Source organism: Protopterus annectens, chromosome 9.part0, assembly GCF_019279795.1.
Source record: "Protopterus annectens isolate FY-2018-M chromosome 9.part0, PAN1.0, whole genome shotgun sequence".
Taxonomy (NCBI): Eukaryota; Metazoa; Chordata; order Ceratodontiformes; family Protopteridae; genus Protopterus; species Protopterus annectens.
Window position 1 is genome coordinate 1,046,208,192 of NC_056743.1, and position 13,060 is coordinate 1,046,221,251.

At 40.1% G+C, this 13,060-nt stretch overlaps 1 protein-coding gene across 2 annotated transcripts in view; it reads left to right on the forward strand.

Annotated features, from left to right (window-relative positions):
* Positions 1-13,060, forward strand: part of EIF4B (eukaryotic translation initiation factor 4B) — a 1,945,171-nt gene that overhangs the window by 69,521 nt on the left and 1,862,590 nt on the right. For both annotated transcript variants that reach the window (XM_044083849.1, XM_044083848.1), the window contains exon 2: positions 6,521-6,679. In XM_044083849.1, the coding sequence (XP_043939784.1) occupies positions 6,521-6,679 (159 nt within the window). The remainder of the gene's footprint in view (positions 1-6,520; positions 6,680-13,060) is intronic.

Here is a 13,060-nt window from a genome sequence, read left to right on the forward strand (position 1 = left end):
CTGACCAATAAAAATACCGACCAGTTACATGTAGCTAGGTATATCACCCAGTCTGTGTTGGAATTGCCAAACATTCGAATGTCAAAAACTAAGTATTAGCGGATGAAAAATGCTCAGTTTTACTAACATATTTACAGTTGTTAGTGTCCACAAGGCTGGCATCCTCTAATTAGATGCCCTCTAAGGGACAATTGACCCATAATTGGACCTACCTCAATGTTCTTTTTATAATGATTGAACCAGCCCCCTAAAGTTTTTCCACGCCTAAATGTAAATAAGCACTCCGCTTGTAAAGTATTACTTAGATTTTCATCTAGAAATAATATATGCCAATATTTCCTCACGAGCCATAAAAGATTTTGTATTTCCAAAATTCATAACTAGCCTAAGAGGTCCCTGTGCCACCTTTTTAGACTTGTATTTTAAAAGCTGCTTTCTATCTAAGTCTTGGATGGAGCATGTTTTACAGACATCTGTACTGTGATACCCCTTTCCACAAATCTCCGACCCAGACCTTCAGCCTCTTGAATGTATTCTGACTCTAAAGAACAGATCGTTTTGATCCTAAGGAGCAGTGTCTTTGGTATATTCTTAACCATGTGTTTGAGGATGACAACTGTTGGCCTGAAAAAGAATTGGCTAGTTCCACATTTTGGAAATGATGCAAAATCTTTTATGGATCTTGTGAGTAAATATTGGCATATATTACTTCTAGATGAAAATACTTTAACAGCTGAGTGTTTATTTACATTTAGGTGTGGAAATACTTTAGGGGGCTGGTTCAATCATTATAAAAAGAACCTTGAGGTAGGTCCAACTATGGGTCAGTTGTCCCTTGGAGGGCATCTAATTAGAGTATGCCAGCCTTGTGGACACTGTAACAACTGTAAATACATTAGTAGAACTGAGCATTTTTCAACTGCTAATACTGCAAAGGTTTTTGACATTTGAATGTTTGGCAATTGCAACACAGACTGGGTGATGTACCTAGCTACATGTAACTGTTCGGCATTTTATATAGGTCAGACTTCTCGATCTCTGAGGTTTAGGATAACAGAACATATGAGTGATATCAGATGCAAAAAAACTACTAATGCTATATAAACACATTCTACAACTTAGTACTGCTAAATTTTATTTTACAGTTATTAATAAAGTTGGGTATAAAAGAAATCAAGGTGGGTGGCATAAACTACTGGATCAAAAAGAAAAAAGGTGGATTATCAGGTTAGGGGGCTTGTTTCCACCAGGGTTAAATGATTGTTTGAGATTGACCAGTAGGGTGCCAGTATAAAGTATTTAATGGTCTGATGTAACAATGGTTCTGTACACTGATGAAGGCTTATGCAGCCGAAACCGGTATGCGAATTGTGAACATCAATAAATTGTTTCCCGGTGCTGTCTTGTATTGTTGGTTATTAGACTAATAGAGCATACTAAACAATATTAGATTTATGAAGACAGAACAGTATAAAGGTAAAAGTAGTATTAAGTGAATGATTAAAGTTATTGCATATGATCAGTGTTGGCAAATGTCTTTAATCCTAGATATGCAACTAAATGAAGAAAATTTAGAATTATTGCAAGGAAATTTCTATACCTGGAGACTTAAAAATGTTTTCATAGACAGGAGGCATATGTTGAAGATGTACATTTACGAAAAGAGGTTCCGTTCTTGGGAGCATACACTGGGAATGTATGTGCTGCTACATTACAAAAGTGACTTCAGTAATCTGCTAAGTCTTGTATTTAAAGAGGATTTAACCTTTGTATAGAGATGTTTTTGTTGGTTTGGTGTAAAATAACATGTACTGAAGAGTTGAAATAATTATCTGTACTGTTAGTGGTGGCTAAAAAAGCTAGAACTACAAAATGGAATACCAAAGACCAGCTATGTATAAGAAAGGTGACATGATTGCAGAAATTAAAATCTGGAACTGGGAACTGTTGCTGATTCAAAACAGAAATCAACATTAAAATGGCTGTATGGGAGTCTGTAATGGACATGAGCATCAAGAGGACATTGACTTGGAACAGAACATCTTAGAGGTGTATATAAAGTAGACTTCAGTACAAGGTGAGAAAACTGTTCCATTTATTAACATCTGCAGTATATGACAATGAAACAGTAAAGTTACTACTTAATTCCTGATTACAAATTATGCTGCGAGTATTTAGTTTCTGTTTTAGGAGAAGTATAAAATCAAACATGTAAAGCCGCGGTGGTGCAGCGGTAGCATTGTTGCCTCACAGCAAGAGGTTCTCCCGTTCGATTCTCTGCGGAAGCGCCTTCTGTGTGCAGTCTGCATGTCCTTCCCATGGTCTAGTGGTGTTCGAAAGACATGCGTAGAATGGGCGTGCCTTCGTTGAAGGTTGGGCATCGAGCTGGCACCTCGGCACCCATAAAAAATCTGCTGCCAATCAGTGGACCAGAGTTCCACTGTGGCGACCCCTAACCAGGAAAAGCCGAAATAAGAACATAAAATCAAACATGTAAGACTAGATGTAATAGTTGATTGTAATATTTGGATTTAATTTGGAATTTACATGCTTAATAGAAAGATATTGTAAGTTGAATGCAAGCATGGATTGACATGAGAATACTTTTGCTTTCTTAGTATTGTATAAGCATACAACTTTAAAATGTTTGTATCACCCAGAGTTATATATAGCTGGCTCATTTGTTGTCTGGTGCCGCTAACTGATCTGACACCCTTCAGCACTAGGCTGAGAAAAAATTAAAACCCAGCAGAAGCACCAGGTCCTAATTTTATTAATTCAACTGGCAAGTGTTTATATTAGGGCACACCATCGTTATTTGTGCTAGTGTGGGTTGCGCTGACTTGATTGACAATCCAGTGGGGCTGTCAGTTGAGTGGCAGTTGTCTTTAAATGTTTTTATTCTGAGACCCCTAAAAAGTTTTTCAAGAAGGTTTAAGTAAAATATCTTGAAATGCCAATACTGGGCATTATTGACTTAATGAGAGTGAAAGACTAGACAAAGCCAGCAAGGGAGCTGCCTATACACAATTTTAAGTTGCACTGCCTGGTAGTCGTATGGAGTCGGGGATGTGGGGGGGCTGTCTTCAAATCTGTACATCATCTTCTTTTTATTCTCTCTTCTCATTAAGAAGAACTTAAAATAATAAAAGTATATTTATTAATTATAATTAGTGTCCGTCCATGCCACGCTAGGAGCAGGGCTTGCTACTGCACATTGTGGTGTCTCTTAATGTAAAGCATCACCATTCGCAGTAGCTTCCCTCCTGATTTCAGCTCTCTGCGTGAGTGTAAAAAAGGCCCTTACTCCATTCAAGTGTTCCTTACTTCTGTCCTAAAGAGGAGCACCAGTTCCCTAATGTAGTCACATTCTATGTAAGAGCAAAAAAAAAAAATAAAATACATTCACCGTTCTGGCACTCTGACCCTCCTAAGGAGAAGCACCAGATCCAAAAGCCCTCCCACTGTGCCTCTGCCTTCATGTTTATGAGGAACATAAAACTGGGGGGGGGGTTCAGTTTTCACTGACAGCTTGCACCTGGGACTGCTGTCCCTTTCACCCTATCCTAGTTTAACTTCTGCTGTCATCTGTCAGTGCTGAAATATTCAGATTGCACAGTATGTATACCAAAAAAAGTGGTAATTTAATAAACGAGTTACATTGAGTATAAGAGAATGACTTCCAAAAACCTATCTAGAAGTAATACTTTTTTCTTTCAAATGATATATCAATTAAATGGCACACTATAGTTGCATTTCAAGGTGCATCTACTCCATTTCCTTTGCCCTTGGTGTCTGGAGAGTAGTCTTGCTGTTGTCCCAGTGCCATTCCCTGACAATTTCATGAGAGCAAGTCAGACCATTTTGAAGGTAAAGGGTTTTGTATACAGGGAGTAAAATTGAATAAATGGCTGCTTGGGAATTCTTTCTTAAAAATAGTTGCAAAGGGGTTGTAACCTACTCATGCATGCGCAAGTCATGTATCTTGTTGCAAGATAAGCTCAGTTGTCACTTGTGATTTTATAAGCTTATTTCATTACTACAAATTCTGCAAGGGAGTGGGACTGCTGACCTACAGTGGATATAAAAAGTTTACACACTGCTATTAAAATGCCAGGTTTTTGTGATATAAAAAATTAGACCATAAGATTTAATGTGACCTGTAACCTGTAAAATTCAATTGAAAACCAACCAGATCTGTTTGGGGAAAAATATAAAAAATAAAAAACATACAATAAGCTGGTTGCTTAAGTGTGCACACCTTTAAACTAATACTTTGTTGAAGCACCTTTTGATTTTAATTGCAGCATTCAGTCTTCTTTGATATACACCTGCCATCAGTTAAACAGACTCTGATTGATTAACGCCAAATAAAGTTCAGCTGTCCTAGTAGGATTTTCCCTGACATTTACTCAGTTGCCTGCTACAGCAAAAGCCATGGTTCGCAGAGAGCTTACAAAGCATCAGAGGGATCACATTGGAAGATGTCAGTCAGGAGAAGGGTATAAAAACATTTCCACAGCATTGGATATACCATGGAACAGAGTGAAGACAGTCCCCAAAAAGTGGAGAAAATATGGAACGCAAGTGATGTTGCAAAGAACTGGATGTGTCTCCAAAATTGATGAAAAAGACGAAACAAAAACTGGTCAGGGAAGCTGCCAAGAGACCTACAGCAACACTGAAGGAGCTGCGAGAATTTCTGGCAAGTATTGGTTGTTACTACATGTGACAACAATCTCCTGTATTCTCTGTATGTCTGGGCTATGTGGTAGGGCTGTAAGATGGAAGCCTTTTCTTACACAGAAAAACATCCAGGCTCGGCTAAAATTTGCAAAACAATACGTCAAGTCTCCCAAAAGCATGTGTGAAAAATGTGTTATGGTCTGACGAGACCAAGGTTGAACTTTTTGGCCACAATTCCAAAAGGTACATTTGGCGCAAAAACAACACTTCGTATTACCAAAAGAACACTATCCCCACGGTGAAGCATGGTGGTGGCAGTATCATGCTTTGGGGTTGCTTTTCTTCATCTGGAACTGGGGCTTTAGGCAGAGTGGAGGGAGTTATGAACAGCTCCAAATACCAGTCACTTTTGGCCCAAAATCTTCAGGCGTTTGCTAGAAAGCTGAAGATGGAGGAATTTCACCTTTCCCAAGCATACATCCAAATCAACAAAAGAATGGCTTCACCAGAAGTAAATTTAAAGTTTTGGAATGGCCCAGCCAGATTCATACCTAAATCCAATAGAAAATCTGTGGGGTGACTTGAAGAGGGCTGTGCACAAGAGATGCCCTCACAATCTGATAGATTTGGTGCACTTGTGCAAGGAAGAGTGGACAAATATTGCCAAGTCAAGATGTGCCATGCTGATAAGACTCCTACCCAAGAAGACTGAATGCTGTAATTAAATCAAAAGGTGCTTCAACAAGTTTAAGGGTGTGCACAGTTATGCAACCAGCTTATTGTACGTTTTTTTTTTATATTTTTCCCCTAACAGATTTGTTTATTTTTCAATTGAATTGTACAGGTTATAGGTCACATTAAAGGTGGGAACATTTTGAAATGATTTATTGTGGTCTCAAAATATCACAAAAATCTGGCATTTTTAACAGGAGTGTGTAAACTTTTTATATCCACTGTACATTCTCCTTGCAGCTAGATGTGTTATGAATGGGAAATTGCACTAGACTAAGCTGAAAAGGTGCAGAAGCCATTGGTGCTTCCTGGCATTTCCGAGGTGTCAGAGCATTTTTGTATGCATTGATTTGATTTTTTGAAAAGCAAATATGTTTCTGCAGATGGTAATGTTGGGAATGTATTCCAAGGTTATATGCATAGAATCTGACATTGAATGATTTTAGTACATTTGCTTTGATTGCTGAGTGTAGTTCAGAGGTTTGTGTATTGTGTACGTTCATATGGTTAAGTTTAATGGAGATTGACCCACAATGTTAACTCCCCCAAACAGACATGTCAGTCAAATTATTATTATTTTTTTTTTTTAAACATTTTGCTTTGAGGCATATTTGCACAAGTTTAGCTTGACTGAAAATGCTTCACTCTGGCAAGGTGGTAGCATACCTCTCAACCTCTTAAAACAAAAAGTCTGGACAAAGCCATAAATAATAGGGGGACAAAGATCCCAAAAATAGGGACACATATTGTTCTTAGAAAGTTGTTAATGCAAAACCTGTTGTTCTATCATGACTTTTCTGAAGGGTATGAAGTCAAACTCAAATGTCGGTCATTATTTTTATGACTTCAACCGTCAATGATTTACCCAAAGTTTGCCAGAAAACTACAGTTTTATGAGAAATGGACCAAAAAGGTGAGGCAAAAGTGTGGACATTTTGCGGAAATCTGTACAGTTGAGAGGTGTGGTTGGAAGAGTTTGGCAGGGATTTTACACTTAAAGGCTCTGACCTTTTCAGTACAGTTTGTCAGTAGTTAATATATCTTGGTTTTGTTAGTATTAAGCTATTGAATTTACTTTCTGTTTTTCCTCCCTCATTAAAAGAAAAAACTAAGAAGAAGAGTAAGAAGGGGAAGACCCTGACTTTAACAGATTTTCTAGCAGATGACGGCACAAGTGGAGGCGGCAGTGGTGGAGCCGGAAGCACGTATGCTCCAAAACCTGTGAGCTGGGCTGATGAAACTGATGATTTAGAAGGAGATGGTAAGTATAAATTTTCTGGAAATGAGTCTTGGGTGTTGGCATACAATTTTTTTTTTTTATGTTACTACTACTACTTAATTAGCCCTATGACTTGTTTACTTTACTCTGTAGTTGTCCTTTGCTTTGGACAAGATGCTCCCCCCTACAACAAAAATACTGTCCACTGTGTGCCTTCCCGTTCCAGCTGTGGGGGAGGCATATGATTATGTGGAAGAGCCATTCTGTTGACTTGATAAGATTTGTGTGAAGGATATTGTAATGGTTAAGGTGTTTACCTTATAGACACAAGGTGCAGTGATTGATTCTCAAATGGGGTAATTGGCTAGGCTTAAAATAACTCTCAAAGGCAGTTAGCCCAGTGCTAATTTATGAACCTATGAATTTAGTTACTTCCATTTAATCTCCTTTTGACCGGAAAATGAAATTACCGGTACAGGTCCTTAAGTGTTTCCATAGACTGCATGTGCTTTTCCAGATTTCCACCATGGTTTTGCCTTTTCTATTTGTGGGTATTGCTTGCTGATGACAATTGGGCAACATCCCTGTACCTTCCCCCTGATGAGCAGTTCACCAGTGTGGTGCTTAGGCTTCCTTTAGAAGTGACCTCTGCTGTTGGCTTCTTTCTGATTGTGGTACACTGATGGTGCAGACAGATGCCTTGACTCTGCATAAGTGGACTTGTCACTTACAATTCAAGCCATTCAATAAATTTATTATTGCATATTTTCCTGTACACCACTCTGCAGCTGTGATTGTTAGGCATTTGGCATATCAGTGCAGTGTATATAGTATTTTCTTAATGTAAAGTCTGCTTTAAAGCATGCTTTAATAATACTTTTGTTTTCTTTCAAAGAGAAAAAAAAATGTCAGTCCTTCCATTTTGTGATGTTTTTTGCCCATGGGTTTGTATGCATGTCTTTTTGGATATTTGGGTATGAAATTGAGATGCTAGAAAATTAATGCAGCGTATATTACATACTGCTCTCTTGTGAGTTGTACTTTATGTACATTCTTTGCTTAATTTTCCTTAAGAATAGTGTGCTTTTATAATACTGTTAAAGCTTTTTTGTGGTGCTAAACTGTAAAGAGTGATGGCTTAATTTGTGGTGGTGTCCATTGAGGATGACCCTCAAGTCCTATGCACGTTTGAATTTTGCCATTGCGCCTAACACTATGATCCATTTAGGATAGCTATTTTGCCAATTTTCTACTCTACTCAAGGAGAAAAATGCCACCAGGTATCTCACGTGACCTTTCCACATTGACTGTTTAGCCTTTATTCATATGTTTCAACGTCTGGATTTTGACGTTTCCTTTCAAGAAACTTAATTGCTATTACATTCTTGGAATTTTCTGCTGTGCGGGTATCCGTTGAAATCCACATCCCAACTACTGGTGAACTAAAAATCGAAATACATCTGAAAATGTGATTTGAATAGAAAGGACCATGAAAATTAGAAGCTCAAAGAACCCAGATTTGGAGATGTCAGCTGTCTGAAGATGAAATACAGAAGCATATTTTGCTTCCAAGAAAGGTTTCTTGAGATATGAAAATTAAACAAGAATGCCGAAATTAGATGAGCCTGCAACAGCAGCACTTCTTAATTCAAGTTCATTTCCCTTGAACCGTGAATCAACTTTAAAATGAACTAATTAGCAACATACCATGACTGCTTTCTGTCAGTTAAATGAAGCAATCAATTCAGATGAAAAAAGAGTACTTGGAACACATTTCAACGTTTGTTTCCACCTGAAAGATTAAGCAGAACAGTGTATTTATAACAGGCTATCCATAAAAAGCTCTATACTCCTCAGAGTCATGTTATTTTCTATTTAAACAACACACACTTGCTCTCTAGCTTCTAGAATACAGTGCAAAGTGCTTCTCTTTGAAATTATGTTAAACTACCCCTGTAGAAAGATAAAAATCATGTTGGGTGCATCGGAAAACACGACCACATTTCTGGGAAATAGAAGCTTAGATTCATTTTGTTAACAGAATAAGCATTGTTTAATGTCACTATTGATGTGTAAACCTCCAAAGTTCATGGTTCTCTTTCATGTTTAAGTTTTCTGGATTCAGTATCTTTTTTTTTCAGAGCTTACTGGAATAAAAAAAATGTGAGGAAATATGAGAACGTCCTTTTTTCGTGGTTCCAAACACAAAAAATTGCTTCCTGAACGTTATCAACAACTCTAACTGCTAAGTCTGAGGAATCTAGGATCAGAACTTAAAAATAATTACTTGAGTATTTTCTTTTTTACTTTTCACCCCTCTAAATAAAAACAATTACTTCCCCTTCCTCATTTAAATGACTCTTACTTTCTGTATGTTATACTATTTTACTATTATTTTCTCTACTTTACTCTTCCAGTCTCTGCTACAATTATTCTTCTTATTTCTTCCTTTCCCTTCTTTATCCTCTTTCTCCTTTTCTTCCCTTTCTTCTTGTATTTGATTAACTAACTCCTTAGATTATTTTATTTTATCTTTTCTCTTCTATACATTCTCCCTTCTCCGTCATCGTTGCTTTTGTTTACTCTCTCTTTTTAACTGTAACCCCTTTTCTTAGTCTTGGTTTATAATTATGACCAATACCCTTAACACAGAATTACTTCTTATATTAAATCTTTTACACGGTGGTGCAGCAGTTAGCGTTGTCGCCTCACTGAGCAGCGTCGGGTAGCGCCGCCTAAACAGGTTTAAAATATTCCAGGCTCCACAAAGTCTGCTCTTCACTTTTTCCCTTAGAACTGTTCAAACTCTCAAAGTAATCACTCTATTCTCTTTCTAAAGCCCTGCACTTGCTCGGCTCTTATAAGGAAACACTAACTAACTAACTAAAACACTACACCCTCCTTGACTTCTCATAAGTATTAGACTCCCGATTGGTCAGTTCCCTTCCCTAATCTGATCAGTAAAAAAAACAGTTCCCTATACTAATCTGGTGTGTCCGAGGGTCAGTTTCAAGGTTACTGTCCAGTCCAGCTGGTGAATCTGGGAATTTTGAGGCAATGTTACAATTGCCTTATGTACACAGACAACCCTCTCCTCCTTCCAACAAACTCTAATACATGTGAGAGATGCAGTTACGCAGCCAAACTGGAGGCAGAGCTGTCTCAACCCAAGACTGGCACAGTCAGTCAGGAGGAAAAGGTAACCACCCACACCACAAATCCAGTCTCACACAGACCTATTGCATCTGCATACCCAACACATAAACACACAAAAACATACTTGGAGGCTCTAAATAAAAATCTGCCTAAACAGCAAAGACCTCCTAAGCAGATATCCAAGCAACAGCCACCCCTCAACAATACCCACAAATCACATATCTCACAAAATCAGTGTGCCTCACAGTCACAGCCCATAAGGCCAAGCAGCACACCAAATACACTTGTTATAGGGGACTCTGTTGTCCGGCACACTGACGTCCCACTCACCATACTGAACAAGGAGAAGGTCACTGTAAGCTGCCTGTCTGGTGCCAGGATCCGCCACATAACGCAAGCACTCAGGTCACTCCAAAGCAAGTACAAGTATGACTCTGTCATTGTCCATGCTGGTGTGAATTACCTGAGATGTACCTCCCTGGACTACATGAAAAGAGACATAGAGGAGCTCTCTGACCATGTAGCCCAGGTTGGTATGTCCCTGACCTTGAGTAGCATCTTGCCCTCACCAAGAATGATGCCACAGTATAAAGACAAAATGATCAGTTTCAACAGTTGGCTAAAGTATTGGTGTCATTCAAAGGGGATCCAGTGTCTGTCAGCCTGGGATGACATGCTCGACAAGCCACGTTGCTTCGCTAGGAACAGCTTGCACCTGTCACCCTTAGGCTTTCGTATACTGGCCAAGGCTCTTGCCACCCCATAGTGCCTTTTTTAGGCAAGGCTCAAAGGACAAACCCACCTCCATAGACAACCCAAAGATAAAAAAAACTAAAGGTAATGCTACTCGATGCCAGAAGTCTAAACCTCAAGATGCACGCACTCGAGACTGTCCTCAGTATGGAGAAAATTGATGTGCAGTAACAGAAACCTGGTTCAAGGCTCCTGAGAGCACCCCAGCACTACCAGGTTATAACTCATACCATGCGTTTCGGCCCCAAAACTCGGACCGAAGCACAAAAGGAGGGGGAGTATCTATATTCATCAAAGATACCTACACCTCCAGGTTAGTGGCACTGCACGAAGCATCGGAAACCATCCATGTGCAGCTAACAGCGGGCAAAACTGTCTTTCAGTTTGTAGCCTGCTACAGAACACCCTCCCTATTGCAGGAACCCCACTTGGCATTCCTGAGAACACTGGAGAATATGAAGGTCTCTCCAAACACTATGTTATTGGGTGACTTCAACCACCCAAACATTGACTGGGAAAACTACTCAAGTCCAAACACCCTCGCCCAACGGTTCCTTGAATTTATAAACTCTAACGCAGTGGAACAACTGGTCACCACTCCCACAAGAGGGAACAACATATTGGACCTGGTCATCACCAACATGGGGGCTCTATGTTCCACACCAGATGTAAACCCCTCATTGGTAAGATCAGACCATAAACAAATTTCCCTGGACATCCATAGCCCGTCCCCACCCCCAACCAAGGAAATCACTGTAAAGAATTTCTCCAAAGCCAACTTTGCACTTCTCAAGACTGAGGTGGAATCCTTCAAAGCCCCTGGGCCAGAGGATAATACAGCCCAATCCGCAGAATCCTTTACAAATGCATTCTATGAACACCTGCAGGAATGCATGGATCGTGCTATCCCAAATAAAACCAAGACTCACTCCTCCAAAAACAGGAGACCGGTCTGGTGGACCCTGACCATAAATAAGCTGTACAACAGAAGGAGGAAGCTACTACATGACCGAGCAAAATCCCAAAAAGGGAAGGCATCTCTGATCAGCATTAGCAAGAAACTTCGATCCCTCATAAAATCATCAAAGGCCAGTTTCGAAAGAAAAATTGCCCTAGACACTAAAGATAATCACAAGGCCTTCTTTAGTTATGACAGAAACATGGGCAGAAACTCCCAGATATGCTCTGAATTGTTGCATAACGGTACAAAATATACCGAACCTACAGACATAGCCAACATCCTGGCAGACAGATTCAGCGCAAACTCCCCCCCCCCCTTCCCCTCCAAAGGAGCAAACGCCTATCCCAACTGAATGTAACCTCCCTGACATCACAGATGCACAGGTGAAAGCTGCCCTCTCCAAAGCAAAAAACACAGCATCTATGGGACCGGACGGTGTCCCAGGCTGTGTCTTACACGAGCTCCAAGAAGAACTGAACCCTCACATTAAGTCACTGTTCAAACTTAGCCTTACTACAGGATATGTACCCAAAGAATGGCGTACAGCTACAGTGGTCCCACAACGGATCCCGGAAACTATCGCCCCATAAGCCTGACTAGTCTGGTCTGTAAAGCTATGGAGCGTATTATCATGGAACTCATAAACAAAGACATTGGGAGCCTCCAGACACTGGACCCTACCCAGTTCGGCTTTAAGGGCAGATTTGCCTCTTAAACCTAGTTGATTTCTTTGAAACAGTTACCAAAGCCATAGATGAGGGCAAGGTAGTCCACACAGCCTACCTGGACCTTGCGAAAGCCTTCGACACAATACCCCACTCGGGCATCATAAATAAGCTTACCAGCTTAAATATCAGCCCCTATATCACAAGATGGGTTGCAAACTGGCTCAGAGATAGAACCCACATGGTCAGAATCGCAGGTGCCATGTCCAAATCCAAACCAGTTACAAGTGGTGTCCCACAGGGCTCAGTTCTGGGACCTCTCTTGTTCAGTATATACTTCTCTGAGGTTCAGGCTAACACGGGGGGATTATGGCTGACAAAGTTCGCAGATGACTGCAAACTGGGGGCCATAATCGAATCGCCAGCTGACACAAGCATCCTCCAAAAGGGTCTCGCAGAGACGGATGCTTGGTGTCAGAGCCACGGCCTCAAGCTAAATGCTAAAAAGTGCATAGTCATCCCCTTTGGGAAAAACAAGGTGCCCACAAATTACCACATAGGTGGTAATCCATTAAGTACGGAAGAAGTAATTAGAGATTTGGGGACCAACGTAGATAGTAATCTCTCCTTTGATAATCACGTTGCCAAAGTGGTTAGAAAGACCTTCTATATAGCCCACCTTATCATGAAAGGGTTCGCATCTAGATCAAGAGAGGTCATTGTGCCCCTCTACTCATCACTCATCAGGCCCATAATTGAATTTAATGCCCCTTTTGGGATGTACATTACCCGACACCTGCAGCAACTGGAGAGACCCCAAAAGTACCTCACCAAGAGGATCATCGACTGCAAACTGATGTCCTATGCAGCTCGACTAAAGAAACTCCA